Source organism: Carassius auratus, chromosome 35, assembly GCF_003368295.1.
Source record: "Carassius auratus strain Wakin chromosome 35, ASM336829v1, whole genome shotgun sequence".
In the NCBI taxonomy this organism is placed as follows: domain Eukaryota; kingdom Metazoa; phylum Chordata; class Actinopteri; order Cypriniformes; family Cyprinidae; genus Carassius; species Carassius auratus.
Window position 1 is genome coordinate 30,175 of NC_039277.1, and position 16,048 is coordinate 46,222.

The 16,048-nt window shown below is 42.5% G+C and overlaps 1 protein-coding gene across 2 annotated transcripts in view; it reads right to left on the reverse strand.

The window, feature by feature from the left end:
• The window catches only part of LOC113053948 (solute carrier family 12 member 2-like), a 43,185-nt gene that overhangs the window by 5,375 nt on the left and 21,762 nt on the right, over window positions 1–16,048 (reverse strand). Inside the window, exons 5-23 of one of the 2 annotated variants that reach the window (XM_026219104.1) lie at window positions 14,689–14,828; window positions 14,487–14,597; window positions 14,289–14,397; window positions 13,718–13,842; window positions 13,554–13,638; window positions 13,308–13,474; window positions 12,935–13,042; window positions 12,710–12,833; window positions 12,509–12,610; window positions 9,829–9,984; window positions 9,633–9,732; window positions 6,962–7,073; window positions 6,610–6,750; window positions 6,239–6,345; window positions 5,666–5,745; window positions 4,627–4,749; window positions 2,177–2,224; window positions 1,771–1,893; window positions 984–1,095 (exon numbers count right to left, since the gene is read on the reverse strand). In XM_026219104.1, the coding sequence (XP_026074889.1) occupies window positions 984–1,095; window positions 1,771–1,893; window positions 2,177–2,224; window positions 4,627–4,749; window positions 5,666–5,745; window positions 6,239–6,345; window positions 6,610–6,750; window positions 6,962–7,073; window positions 9,633–9,732; window positions 9,829–9,984; window positions 12,509–12,610; window positions 12,710–12,833; window positions 12,935–13,042; window positions 13,308–13,474; window positions 13,554–13,638; window positions 13,718–13,842; window positions 14,289–14,397; window positions 14,487–14,597; window positions 14,689–14,828 (2,173 nt within the window). The remainder of the gene's footprint in view (window positions 1–983; window positions 1,096–1,770; window positions 1,894–2,176; window positions 2,225–4,626; window positions 4,750–5,665; window positions 5,746–6,238; window positions 6,346–6,609; window positions 6,751–6,961; window positions 7,074–9,632; window positions 9,733–9,828; window positions 9,985–12,508; window positions 12,611–12,709; window positions 12,834–12,934; window positions 13,043–13,307; window positions 13,475–13,553; window positions 13,639–13,717; window positions 13,843–14,288; window positions 14,398–14,486; window positions 14,598–14,688; window positions 14,829–16,048) is intronic. The other variant, XM_026219105.1, reaches the window with a different exon arrangement.

Here is a 16,048-nt window from a genome sequence, read left to right on the forward strand (position 1 = left end):
CACTAACACACACAGACAGAGACACAGACACACACGCACACTAACACACACACACACACAGACACCCCCCCCCACACACACACACATACACATGCACACAGAGACACAAACACACACAGAGACACACACACACACGCACACACACACGCACGCACGCACACCACCCCACACACACAGAGACACAGAGACACACACAGAGATACACACACACACAGACATACACATGCACACGCGCACACACACACTAACACACACAGACACAGACAGAGACACAGACACACACACGCACACACACACACACACACACACAGAGACACAGACACACACTACCTCCACGGGCATTCAGAGAAACAGAGAGAGACACACAACCCTCTACACTGTAGTAAATCACACACTATGTGACTAAATGATGTCTAATATTACTCACTTCTCAGATTTGACTCACCAGTGTGTGAGCTGGAGAATAAGTGTAGGTTTAGCTCAGATATATGTTGAGTTTCTCTCTCCATCAGTGATCAGTGATGTGTATTTGGAGCACCTTAAACTCTAGTGTGCAGACACATGAGTCTCTCACGTGCGAAGTGGGTGGAGCTAATGTACAAACAGCAATCTCATTGGCTGGTGCTCACTTATTATCATCCACGTTTTGATTTCAGCAAATCAGTTCATGTGAACGCACTCCACCTGATTAATATTCATGAATCCAGCAGCTCGTTCATCATTTTTTACTGTTCTGTTTTGATTATTATTATCATCATCATCATCCTTTCACTATTATTGTTTTTTCTCCTTTTTTTTTTAATTGAGTTAAAATGTCTAAGCATTCATATATGGTTACCAAGTCAATTCTAATTAAAGCTCTATCATTAAATAGTGCTTGATTATCCAGAGATCATATGATCATGCTTGACTGACCGATGTTAGGAGTGTACTTTCAGGTGTTTAAAAAGCGGTGGCACTTTAAAACAGACAGGGTCACGTACGCTCTGCGGTCATGATCGATCCTGTTGATCTTTCCACCGATGAAGACACGGATCTTACAGTCCTTCCATTTCTTCTTGTTAGCGATCAGATAGGGGATGAGTAGAGTCAGACCTGATACACACACATTACAAACAACAATCAGACGAGAAACACACACACACACACACACTCTACCAGACAGATCAGCTTTATACTGTCATCTGTTATTGTGTCAGTTCCTGAAAGAAACACTGACAGCTGTGACACAAGCTCTGATCTGAGTGTGTGAATCTAAAGCTCAGAGCCACTTCACCGCTCGAGTGTGTGAGCACCGACAGCATTAAAGCAGCTACGCTCAGATCTACTGGCTCTGCTCAGGCACGGGTGTGTGTGTGTGTGTGTGTGTGTGTGCACCTCACTGAGCTCAATGACTAACACACTGTTCAGACACAGTTCATACACAGCTGGGGTAAACACACCCTGCTGATGAGAACCGTGTTTAAAATAACATGAACAAAAAAAGAAGAAGAAATGGTTGTGTCTAATGAGAAATATCCCATGTGTGCCCTCGATTTGAAAAGGAGAGCTTGTGATATAGATGTATCACTATCATGACACACACTGGACGGCTCCTAACATTAGCAGGTTAACTTCACACACACACACACACACACACATCCTAATGTGGGAGTACACTTACACTTACTAATGCTGCACACTGTGCCCTTGCTACATTTGTTTTTGTATCACATTTGAGAGAACAGAACGAATAGTTTCCAAAATAACCAAACCTAATCCAGTGCTCACCTCCGTCATCAAAGAGCCACCAGACGTCGATGGTGCCCTTCCCCTGCTTCTGCTGGAACTGTTGACTGGCGTCCAGCAGCCGCTGATCAGCCACATCCAGAGGAAGAGTGGGGCTGCGCTCATCTGAAACACACACACACACACACACACACACGCTCAGACCGCAGCTGGAGAGACCACTGATGTGTATCTAATGATCGGACAAACAGAAGACAGGAAAGAGACGGAAGAAAGTCTCCAGCAGTCCTGCAGGAAGACACCGAGCATTAGATCACAGACAGGAAGTGACATCATTGCAGCTGAAACACAGGACAGCACATGTAGAGATGAAGGTCAGAGGTCAAACAGCAGAAACAGTCACGAAAGCAGCGCAGGTCAGAGACAGAGAATCAGAGAAGTGTCCTGCCTTTCTTCAACAGCGGCCGAGTGTGGGCTTTACCATCCTCTTCCTCATCTGGATCATGTGTGGAGAAAACAGAGGAAGATTACTGAGAAACATGTGACGGTCCAACACAGAGAGAGGCTTGTTCTGCTGCAGGTGACACGCTCACACACACACGCACGCACGCACGCACGCACACACGCACACACACGCACGCACGCACGCACACACTCACACACACACACGCACACGCACGCGCACACACACTTCGAGCAGGTTTCGTCACCATGGTAACCCCTGAGCAGGTTTTGTTCTGAGTTAGAGATCGCAAACCAAACTGGACCAATCAGCTGTGAGCAAAGATACACATAAACACACACACACACACACACACATATATATATATATATTGGACCCACTAAAGCCAGTTTACACAGAGAATTTAGAGACAAAATTGCTTGCCTTTTGCTCATAATGATTTATTAAATTTATATTATAGGAATTATAATTCTTTATAAGTCATACACTCAAATAATCATCATATGAAAGGCCAATTTTGAAAAGGTTACTGAAATGAGCCAGTAATGGATTAGAGTGTACATGTAAAGTTAGGGTACAGCTCTCTGATCAGACGAGTAACACACGAGTGCTCAGGGTGTGACAGTGATTAGATCAGGGAGTGTGATCCTGATTCACTGAACACAGCACAGAAGGAGCTCCTCTGAACTAATGAAACCAATGCAGTGAAGATTCCTAAAATAAAAGAGAGTCACAGCACACACAAATCAGGCTCAAAGTGGGAACATATCACAGTTCATTAAAATAGCTTCAGACATAATGGACTTGTTTGCGCAGGACTGATTTGGTGAAGTCGGGCTTTCTGGGATGGTACTCAAATGGTTCAGATCATACTTAGAAGGGAGAGGCTATTATGTGAGTCTAGGAGAGCATAAGTCTAAGTGGACGTCCATGACATGCGGAGTCCCACAAGGGTCAATTCTTGCACCGCTCTTGTTTAGGCTGTATATGCTTCCACTAAGTCAAATAATGAGAAATAACCAGATTGCCTACCACAGCTATGCTGATGATACCCAGATCTACCTAGCCTTATCTCCAAATGACCACAGCCCCATTGACTCCCTCTGCCAATGCATTGAAGAAATTAATAATTGGATGTGCCAGAACTATCTTCAGTTAAACAAGGAAAAAACTGAAGTCATTGCATTTGGAAACAAAGATGAAGTTCTCAAGGTGAATGCATACCTTGACTCTAGGGGTCAAACAACTAAAAATCAAGTCAGGAATCTTGGTGTGATTCTGGAGACAGACCTTAGTTTCAGTAGTCATGTCAAAGCAGTAACTAAATCAGCATACTATCATTTAAAAAACATCGCAAGAATTAGATGTTTTGTTTCCAGTCAAGACTTGGAGAAACTTGTTCATGCCTTTATCACCAGCAGGGTGGACTATTGTAATGGGCTCCTCACCGGCCTTCCCAAAAAGACCATTCGACAGCTGAAGCTTATCCAGAACACTGCTGCCAGGATTCTGACTAGAACCAGAAGATCTGAGCATATCACACCAGTCCTCAGGTCCTTACACTGGCTTCCAGTTACATTTAGGATTGACTTTAAAGCACTTTTACTCATTTATAAGTCACTAAATGACCTAGGACCGAAATATATTGCAGATATGTTCACTGAATATAAACCTAACAGAGCACTCAGATCATTAGGATCAAGTCAGTTAGAAATACCAAGGGTTCACACAAAACAAGGGGAGTCCACCTTTAGTTATTATGCTGCCCGCAGCTGGAATCAGCTTCCAGAGTGTTTCATCTTCGGTCCATGATTGTGTATCAGTCGCAGGTTTTCCATTCCAACTTGGACATTTTGGTCATTTTGAACCATGTCCTGTTTTCACTAAATCAAGAAGCATTGAGAAATCATATGTTGTCAAAGTTGTCCTAGAAAATTCAACAGCTCAGCTCAGTTGTGTATATCATGATGTGAAACTGGAGAAGAGGAGTTGATCTCTTCAGGTGTGGCCTGGATCAGATGACCTGGTGAAGCAGACCCAAGCAAAGATTGAACACATTCTGCTCTGAGAGAGACTGCAAACATCATGATGGAGATCTGCTCATTCTCTCCAGTTTCCTCACATGACTGACCCCTGCAGCTGATGTTTGTTATTATTCTGCTTGTTTTCCTGGGCTTCAGCGAGTGCTGCGGTGTCAGGTGGATCTGAGAGACCGACACAGACCCCCGAGTGATTTATCACAGACAGACGTCCCCAGACTGGACCCTCACAGCTGACCCCAAAACACACGCTGGACCAGAGGTCACCGCAGGACTCCAGACAAATAAACTCCTCTGCCTTCTCAGCAATTTCTACAACAACTGAATACCTAAGACACAAGTAACCCTGTGGTGACCCATCTTCTTCACGAACACACAGAGAGGTAAAGCACGGACCTTTCTGGACCGCTGGGCTGTTCTGGACACTGGTGGCCTTGGAGGAGGGTTTGGACGAGTCTCCGTCTGAGTCTTTGCTCATGTCCATCGAAATAACCACATCCTTCACAGCCGAAGATTCATCTGCAGGAACACAGGGAAGTTTAGTGTGAACAGGAAGTCCAATGACCAACAGGAAACGAGCTCACTACATGGACAATCTGACCCTGTAAAGCCTTTACCTTTAAACAGGAGAAGCAGGGTCAGAAACATGTTCACAGCACTATTATTTAATGAACTACAAGGCAAGCAGATGGCTATGAACACAATGCGAACACTTAATGTGGCCTAATAACAGACTAAGATGATAAAGACAATTCAGCAGGCATAGGCTATATGTGTTGTTGTTGACTCAAAGTATATAGAGACCAGCTAATATGAACGTGCATTATGAAATACATTGAGTGATTTTAAAAGGATCAGCTCTGTACAGACAAGCAGACGAGTACAGAACGCAGTGCGTTAAATTGTACATTAAACGTTTTCCTCCTATAGAAAATCATTATAAATAAAACACATAATGTAGGTTAATGGACAAAGACAGTGATATAAACGAGTTGTAGACAGTTTATTCTATATGGAAAAATGCTTAATGTGAAACTTTGCGTGTTGTGTTTATTCACCACCACAGCATCTTGTCTCCATTGGTAACAAGCAGGATTTGTGTTGATTGCAAGTGTCGCAGGTAGTGGAGAGTGAAAGCAGCGATTGCAAGTGACATTGTAATTTAGTTTATTTTTCTTGTCTTCGCCACCTGGCTACTGTTATAAAATGCTGGGAAATTCAAACAAAAAGTAATAAAAAAATTCAATGAAATAAAAAAAAGACTGCAAGTGACGTCACTAGCAGAAGTGCAAGTGTCTGAGAGTGCACGTGCAAGTCTGCAGCCAGACCCTCTGGACTTCTTCACAATAAATCTTCACAAAAAAGTGTTTGTCAAAGTATGTTAATTCTGTAAAAGAGACCGGTGAGTGTAGCAGTTACATGTGCAGCACTGTACCTTGGCCCTGAATGTGAGAGATATCCAGTCCCTCTCGCAGCCTGAGAATGACCACACCGTACTGGAAATCAAACGCATCGCTACACACACACACACACACACGCATGCACACACACACACACACACACACACACACACACACACACACACACACACACACACACACACACACGTGTTAATGTCTGACAGGATGAAGATCCACACCATTTACTTCAAAGCTACATAAACATCTAGTTCTTCAGCTATACTACGAACACATCAATGAAAATCATTATCAATGAAAATAAGTGCCAGAAAACTCTGTTTGGAACATTTAGGCTTGTCCTGGAGTGTCCACAACAGATCATGTACACACATCTCTGACAGAACTGATGTCTTTCTGACCGTGTTTGGCATCCAGTCTCTCTTCTGTAGCTAAAACTACAACTCTGAGGAGCTTTTCTCATCTGGAGTCTGATGTTACGTAGATGAATAGCTTCACTATCACTGTGTAAGTGTATCAGAAGCTGCTAACACACTGATTCAGTATGATTCGTATTAATACTGGATTGATTCAGACAGAAGGTGACCCACTGCATCAGGTTTATGTAGGTCTCCACGTCCTTTATATCTCCAGTGTGCCAGTCGTTCTTGAAGCCGAGCACCAGCGTGTTGGGCCTCAGTCTGCCCAGACCAGCAGCCTGTCACACACACACACACACACACACACACAGTTATTTCTATAGGCTTTCATACAGAGCTCCTGACGAACCCTAACCTCAGTTTACTGACTTTATTTAGCTTTTCTGAATTACAGCAACAGTTAGCATGTCCAATAATGCAGAGAAAGCAGGTTTCCTGAGGCACGCACACACACACACACACACACACACACACACACACACACACACACACACACACACACACACACACACACACACACACACACACACACACACACACACCTGCAGCAGGTACTGGGTTCCTTGGCGAAGGTCTTCAGCCACCACAGGAGTGTAAAACGCCTTGGAGCTGTTGTGGAGGAGCCACCTTTGGTAGCGCATCATATCACTGTTCAGCTCTTTGAAGTTGGGCCGCCGGGAACTCTGGGAATGAACACACGTGTGGAGAGATCAGCTCATGCTTGAAAGAGCCAATGGAGGCTGTGTACTTGTGACTGGCATTATCCTTCACTACTGTCATCTCTGTCCTCACAGAGTGTTATTATTCCAAGAATACGCACACACACACACACACACACACACAGACACACACACACGCTGTACAGTAGGAACGCAGGATTGTTCAGGTACTCACGATGCGCACGTGGCCGCACACCATCAGACCCACGTTCTTGGTGAAGGCATGGACCAGATGCAGAAGAGCTGGACGTGAGCTGGGAGCTCCGGTCATCACCAGACACTGTGGCCTAGAGGAGAGCGGACACCATCAGAACACTGTGGGATCCACCACATCACATTCTCAGGACCTCTAGGGTCACCGGTTCAGTCGAGAGAGGAACACGAGCTCCGATTAGAGCGCTTCAAAGCAAATATGTTAAGATTAAAACAGGATTATGCAGAGGGTGAAGCTTTTGATGGGAAGGTGCTGTCAGAACCAGAAATCTTCCTCTCCTGGGTTCACGAAACGGTCGTCCATAAAATGCGTTGCTGTTCTGCTGTAAGAGATTCCTAAATGCATCTACTTTAAGAAGAACAAATTAGGTGCTTGTTCTTTCTCCTAGACACACACACATTAGGGCTGGGTGATATATCTAACAATATGATCATGCGCATCTAGTCAGTAAATCTGGTTCTGTGATTAGCGCTAAACCGACATCACCTGCTTATAATTGGAGCGGCACTTAATAGACAGAGCCGTAGATCACTTACCAGCTACACAATATCGCGTTCATTATCCCAGATGAATCGCCTTCGATAATGAACGTGATATATAACCCCTCCCAAAACACAATTGATAATTGAAAGGATTTCAGGGTTATAATGGGAATTGAATTGGTTAGAACAACAGTAATAGGAAGTAATAGCAAGCCGATAGGAACAGTAATTCCTATTGGAATAATGCCAAAAACAAAAAGGAATTTTGAAATGGTTTCATGGAAACTGTCAGAATTATTATTATTATTATTTCTGCCGGGTAATGATACTCAAACTGGGCTGCACATTATTGACAATATTGAGCTGAAGCTTGACTTTGCGAATTTAAAAATTGCAAATCGAATCGCAATATCTTAAAAAAAAAAAATCACAATTAGATATTTTCCCCATATCGCACAGCCCTACTTCCTGGTTCTAGTAAGAACTCTTGCTGCTGCATTTTGGACTAGCTGTAGTTTGTTTACTAAGCGTGCAGGACAACCACCCAATAAAGCATTACAATAGTCTAACCTTGAAGTCATAAATGCATGGATTAACATTTCTGCATTTGACATTGAGAGCATAGGCCGTAATTTAGATACATTTTTGAGATGGAAAATTGCAGTTTTACAAATGCTAGAAACGTGGCTTTCTAAGGAAAGATTGCGATCAAATAGCACACCTAGGTTCCTAACTGATGACGAAGAATTGACAGAGCAGCCATCAAGTCTTAGACAGTGTTCTAGGTTATTACAAGCAGAGTTTTTAGGCCCTATGATTAACACCTCTGTTTTTTCTGAATTTAGCAGTAAGAAATTACTCGTCATCCAATTTTTTATATCGACTATGCATTCCATTAGTTTTTCAAATTGGTGTGTTTCACCGGGCTGCGAGGAAATATAGAGCTGAGTATCATCAGCATAACAGTGAAAGCTAACACCATGTTTCCTGATGATATCTCCCAAGGGTAACATATAAAGCATGAAGAGTAGCGGCCCTAGTACTGAGCCTTGAGGTACTCCATACTGCACTTGTGATCGATATGATACATCTTCATTCACTGCTACGAACTGATGGCGGTCATATAAGTACGATTTAAACCATGCTAATGCACTTCCACTGATGCCAACAAAGTGTTCAAGTCTATGCAAAAGAATGTTGTGGTCAATTGTGTCAAACGCAGCACTAAGATCCAATAGAACTAATAGAGAGATACACCCACGATCAGAGGCTTCGTAGGCAATTTATATAATGATTTAAATGGTTTATTAATAAAAGTTTGATTAGTCGACTTATGCTTAAAATGAACGACTATTATTTGACCTAAATATCAGAAACAAGGTTAGAATTAAGTTACATTATAGCAATTTAAACAATAGTGAGTGACAGTAAGATAAATATTCTTGTATAAGAATTGTATAAGATAAAGATTGTCTTGTATAAATCCAATCCTTTGAACTTTCTATTCATTGAAAAATAAAAAAATAAAAAGTACCACACAAACTTTATATAGTGTAACATATCAGTTAGTTCAAACTTTAATAATATTTTCATAATATTAGTGTTTTTAACTGCACTTTGACCAAAAAAATCTGAATAATTTTTTTGTTAAAATTTATATTTATTTTAACTTTGTAATTATTAATCATTAGTGAGTTATGATCCACGCCTGTCTGAAAATCTTCATCTCTAGAGCTCTAGCACGAGTTAAGGATTTGCTACACTTTGGCCTGACTCGCTGCTTGAAGCCACAGCCGATCTGCAGATTTTGAGCACTGAAAGATTACAGATTTCACAGAAAAACCACAGTGTGTGATGAGTACAGACTTCAGCTGTGCGATTGGGCTTCAGAGACAGTCCAAAGAAATCAAACATATCGGTAGGTGTGGGTTTAGAAGATCATCTTATTTGTCATGAATCCCCGAGCTATGAGGTGTGTGATTTTAAAAGTGGTGGAGTGTACTCCAGCTGTCAAGAGTGAAAATGAATGAGCTCCACACACACACATCAGAACAAGCCATCACAAAGAAAAACCCTGAAACACAGAGTTCACATCTGTGAAACACCACACACACACACACACACACACACACACACAGAGGCCGTATTACCTGTAGGTTTTGATGTGGTCAGCTACTCCGCACAGCTGTAAACTGTGTGTCAGGGCCTGATGATACGTCAGCGCTTGAGTGGACGAGCCCCAGTTCACATCTGTAGGACCACAAACATTGCCAGAAAAATCCCATCATTAGTACTGTGCTGAACAGACAACTGACTTCACGTGTCTCTTTGTCCAGTCCACTCCACCTGGTTTCTTGTAGCTGACGTAGATGTAGAGGGACAGGACGATGACGTTGGTCAGGAGGGCCGCCCACCAGTTGATGATGAACATGACCACACAACACAGGATGGCCCCGGCCAGAGACACCCACATGTTGTAGTACTTGAAGCTCGGCCTCCATCCTGCCCCACAAACATGGAACAAACTCTTAGAGAGCTCCAGGCAGAGCCAAGGGATCTGCAGTACTATGGGTTAGGATTTGGTAACACAGTAAAAGGTCAAAATACCCTAATTACACCCATCAATGGGAGCCAATGTATTGGAATGGAACAACTAAACAGTTGGGATAAAGGTAACAATAGTTCTTTGTGGAAGGAAAGTGCTAACGGTGCCATTCTGCCACGTTACATAACAGTGTGGGACACAAAGAATGGCACACGGGGACAGATGCTTGTGAAGCAGGAAGGGACACACATCTCTGTGAAGAGCGTCCAGAATCTGATCCACTGGGACACGGATCTGACCTCCTCAGACACTTCATACCAGGCTGTTAATGGCTCAAGAGCTTCTCCATGTTCTTCACAACACACATCACAATGACAGTTTACACAGCTGAAATGCATCAGTTCATAAAAGCATGAGAACAGAATTGATTAAATGAAGTTAGCACCAGTTAGGATACATACGGGAGGTTAAGAGGACTAGGAAGGTCCTGAACACAGGACACGTACTAGTTATGGGATTTAGTGGATCACGGTTACCTTGTAATGCTAGACACTGCATGACATAAAGGGTACAGAAGCACTTTAAACATGAGATCTGGAGAGCTACACGTACCCTTTACGTTCATGCAGTCGTATGCAGAGACTATGTAATAAAGTGTCAGAAGTGAAGATATCTACCTGCTGGTCTCCTAGAGCTTTGGTATTGAGGGACAAACAAACCTCTTCACACAAAGAATAAAGAAATACATGAAATTATAACTCAAAAACAAGAAATACAGTCAATAACATGATACCATGCTGAAATTAAAAGACTTTCGTTTTCATTCAAGTGAAAAAGATGAGTAACACTGCCACAAGAATGAAAACTCTCTACAGGAAAACAAAAACTCTGCAAAGCTTGGTAAAGGCCCTGATATACTTTAAGAGAAATCAAAGAACAAACTGTTATTTCAAACCAAATCAGGCAAAACAAGGTTTGTTTTGGGAGCTTGAAACAGCTCAAAGTGAATAGACACGAGTAAAACAGGACGGACTGAAGTTATTCTAACTGAAAGCAATACTATTACTAATATTTACCACTGTAAAGCCATGAATTGTATGAAGTGCTACATAAATAACATGACTACTGAACAGCAGACATCACATCCACATCGCAGTGACCAGATGTTTTCTTAACTGCTGCTTTCTCACTGCGGTCCTGTTTGTGGATTATTTTGTTATTGAGAGGAAAGCACATTCAAGTATTCACTCTCAATAGTGTGGACAGGGTCTGGGAGTGTATTATAATCACTGCAAATGTATTCCTAAATTCTTCAAACAATAAGAAGCTATGAGTATATCAGGGTAATAAGTAACCTCGTACAGAGCGATCACACTGGTCAAACACACCGGACACGGTTCACATCTCCCAGTGTGAGTCCACCCTAACCCTACAGCTGCAAACCAGTCATGTGCTTGTTCAATACATACAGCCAGAATTAATGAAACTTACACTGAGCACTAGTGGTCGACCGAGAGAGGTTTTCTGACAGCCAATGCTGAGATCTCTTAGAGAGCCAGGCCGATATAGAGAGAGACAGACAGATTCTTATTTATTAGATTTCTATATTTATTATTATTTAAGGAATTTGAAATAATTTGAAAATGAATTCATAAGTAAATAGTGTAAAATAAAGATACTTTAGATAAGGGTCTCAAACCTTTTTTACACCACGGACCAGTTATACTAGCGGACCGGCTATATATGTATATAAACTGCTTACCTGAAAAATCATTAAATCTGTGAAACAGATATATATATATTAGAGTCATGGATTAAATGATTTTTCTGGTAAGCAAGAAAAGAATATTTAAAGCAGAGAGAATGTGAATGCAGAGAAGGGTTTACTGACAATTACTGAGGTGAAAGAGGAATCATCTCAGTATTCGGTCTCTGTCTGAAACTCGACCACTAGGTCTGCAAGCTTTAAGAAAATAAACGTCTATTAGACATTCAAAGATTAGTTTAAACCTCAAATGTGTATTTGCTGAATGCTTGTCTAGTTTACCAGCTGTATCTGATTATTAGTCGTATCAGACAGAACTGTTAAACTGATGACAAACACTGACGAGAGAGAATGAGCGCTGTGCCCTGTCTCCAGCACATCGGCCGGACAGAAAAACTTCAGCCGTCGACCACTGACACTCGTCAGGGCTTTATAGAAATAACCCTATCATATAACAAGGGTTTCAAAGTCATGCTAATAAACATGGAAACCATTCAGTTTCTCTTCCTGTGGTGGATGATCAGCATGTTTGAAGGTTAAGCACCTGATTTCACTGACCGTCTAATGAGTCAAATGTCTGTTTCAAAGGCCCTTCTGTAACCCATTGCTGGATCTCTGCACTTCACCTCTGTGTAAACCCGTCACGTGGCTGATATCTGATCTCTCTGTGCAGACATGACCCAGCTCGTCCCACCGTACACAGAGGAACCTCTTACCTGGGGAATTGGCCAGCGACGCGTGAAACACTGAGAAGTTGATGAGAGCGTAGGAGGCCAGGAAGAAATTGGAAATGATCGGGGCGATGACATTCAGCTTCGCTGGAGAAATTAAAAACAAGCATGAGTCAGAGTGAGGGCACATCAACAACCATCTGATTATTTCTACCAACTAAAGAACGCAATCGGTTTAGATCATACCAATGACAATGAAGGCCAGGGCAATGCCAAAAGTGAGCAAATATCCTCGCAGGGGCTCGTTGTTCTTGCCGAAGCCCTTGCCAAATACTCCAATTCCAGGGTAGATATTGTCTTTGCATAAAGCCTGAGGAAATGGAAGAATTCATCAAACCAGCAAGACCTGTTCTGCCATCTCTGAGCTGACTCCAGCACTGTTAAAACACACACAGCAGACGAGACGCCCACCTGGAAGACCTTGGGGGCGCTGACGAGAGAAGCCAGGGCGGAGGAGAGGGTGGCAGAGAAGATGCCGGCCGTGATGAGGGGTCCGAAGCCTGACACCACACTCATGACCTGCAGAACAACACCTTCAGCCACACATCCTTCACACACTGATCACAGGCCTTCCTCCAAATCTGCATGTGCGGAGACTTAAACACTGTTTACTGAGGCCACAGGGAAGAAGAGGACTCCAACAGTCGGACATGAGCATGCAGATAATGACACACACACTGGAGACTGATCACGTGACTGCTCTGTTGAACGCTGCATGCTGTCTGCCGTGGGGAAGAGGAGGCTCACTAGGATTGGGAACAGAGTGATAATGTTGATGCTGTACCTGGAAATCATTGTGGAGGCCGAATTGGCAGGTAGGCTTCCCAACTCCGGCTGCAGGTCTGCAGGAAGTGAAGTCATAGCCCAGCTTACAGGCCGCACCAGTGCAGTTTGAACCAACGAGAGTCATGTTACTCTCGATCCCTGTGGCATCCCGCACGATGCTAGCACCTTTCAACAAATGGATCAGTACATCAGAGAAACATAATCCAGTAGTGCTCAAAACGAGTGGGATTCTGTTCAAGTGTACCTGCAGAAATGGCCACCCCCATGTACACGAGGCCCGTTATGAGGATAGCCAACAGCGTTCCTTTAGGGATGGCCATTTGAGGATCCTTAAAGAGAAATCAAACAATTACAGACACGCTCTGATGAAGAGTAAATATGTGGTGATGAAATGACTGAGACACTCACTGCTAGATCTCCTGAGATGTTGGCTCCAGCCAAAATGCCAGTGGCAGCCGGGAAGAAGATAGAAAAAACTGAGAAAAACGTCTCCCCTCGAAAGTCTGGGCCAAAGTTTTCCACCAATATGCCCACTGAAAATACAAGACACCCCATAGAGAAAACAAAACAGGAATGAATAAAGAGAAAACAACTGCTAACATTTAAACTCAAAACTCAAGTCACATAAAAACATTCCCGGTGGCCTTGGACAATCTTCAACTATTGTTCATAACCAGTTGTGCTTTAAGGCCCAAGATTTAATTTGGACACCAGACAGCAATCAAGGTCTATTGTTAATTAAAATGTATTAATATTATCCCATGAAAAACTAGCAAATCTCAGAAGCCTTGCATTCGTAGTTTTAAATTGAGAATTTCCAGTGAGTAATTCGCAGCACATAACACTGTTCGGCACAAATCATGTTTACTAAACACTGACACACAGCCTTTTACATTACAAATAAATACCAGTTCATAGCAGTGTATCATGTGCATGCAGCATAGCTTTTTATGAGTTTAATTTGAGAGCACGTTCTTACCGTCATAGCTGAAGAAGCCAAATTTCTCCTTGGACTGAACAGGAATGAAGGCCCCAATGAAGTAGTTGAAGATGGCAGCGATCAAAATGACCAAGAGGAATATCTGAGCCTGTGAAACATGAAACATGAAATCATGATTTCGTAAGGTCAGCACTGGCTAATGTTCAAAGATAGGTTAATATGCAGTGAATCTCCTGCCTTGGCCTCCCACTCCATCCCAGCCACTGAGATGCCCAGGAGCAGGATGACTGTAATGGTCCCAACGATCCTGATGTCATTAGTCTCATCGAACATGAGTGCACCAGAGCTCTAAGTGAACACAAACACATATGATCATTACATCTACACGCCCTCATATTAAAACAAACTAAGCAATAGAAAACAGAATCATGTCTCTTACGTTGAGCAGCTCAACTACGGTTTCTGCGAAGCCCACGACGTACATGGCCACGGCCACAGCATTGGCAAAGGCAAAAATCAGACCAATGGAGCCGCCAAACTCTGGGCCCAGACTTCGAGATATTAAATAATACGCTCCACCTGAAGAAAAGATATTACACAGATCACCTTTCTGAAAACTCAATTCAAGAGTGATTTATTGGCTATCCTTCTATATCATTAAGAGACCCTTCAAAATATTCTGAAATTACTTTGGTATTTTATACAAAAGCGGTTCATCATTTGCCAACTTTGACCTCAGTTAGTTGACACGAGACTCGGACAAATGAGTCTTCCCCTGAACTCAAATCATTCACCAACCCTCGTCCTGCCTTTGTGTTTGTTCTTCAGGAATTTTAAGTGCTTTCTAAATAAACAGTTGAATAATTTAGGCTAATATGACTATTGGCAGGAAGGAGCAAAAAGTAAAGCGTCGTGTGGATGTAGCAGCAGTAGACCAATCCATTGTGTGTCAAAATGATATGTGCCTGTGATACAGTGAGAAGAGGAACAGGCCCAGCACCAAGCCCTGAGGAACCCCGTGGATAAGAGTATAGTGGGTCGAGCTACCAATTAGGGCTGTCACTTTTAGTTTGAAAATGACTCTCTTTACCTTCGTTCGTTATTTGACATTGAAAAAGGAAACAGTTTTTTTTAGACATGGAAAATCAATTTTACAATCGATTCAATAAACACTCGAAAATTATTTTTTCACAAAAGTGACAGCCTAAATACCAATAACAGAGCAGTACTCTCAACTATACTGAAACATCTTTCCATATTTCAACCCAGTCTACAGTTTTTCCTAATAACCAGGGGTGCTTGGATGACTGGAATACCAGGGAGTATTAGGCCTAATCTCAGATTAACGGCTACACACCTCAGTGACAGCAGGGCTCTAGAGTGTGACCAATTACATTTTTCAATGGTGCGACTAAAAACAGACTAAAAACTAGATCCCTGCTTTTCAGCCTCAGCCATGAGATGTTCAGTTTGATGAGCTTATAACACTTCATTAAATTTCTTTTTTAGATGTTTTCAGCTCAGTGAAACACTTTAAGCACCAACACTTTTTCAGTAAGTTACCTTTCGTGTAGAATTGTGCTTCAACTAAAGAACTGTTTGTTGACCAGATTGACAGTTAATAATTTAGACTACAAGTCAATGTTGTCTATATGGACAGCGATTTTCAAAAAGTGAACTTGTAAAACTGCAGTGTTGAATGCGATGCAGTGGAAAATTTGCGCACCAGTGCAACCGGTGCAGAAAGTTAGTCTAAAGCCCTGGATAGGAAGCATTAGTACAAACAAGCATGCAGTGCG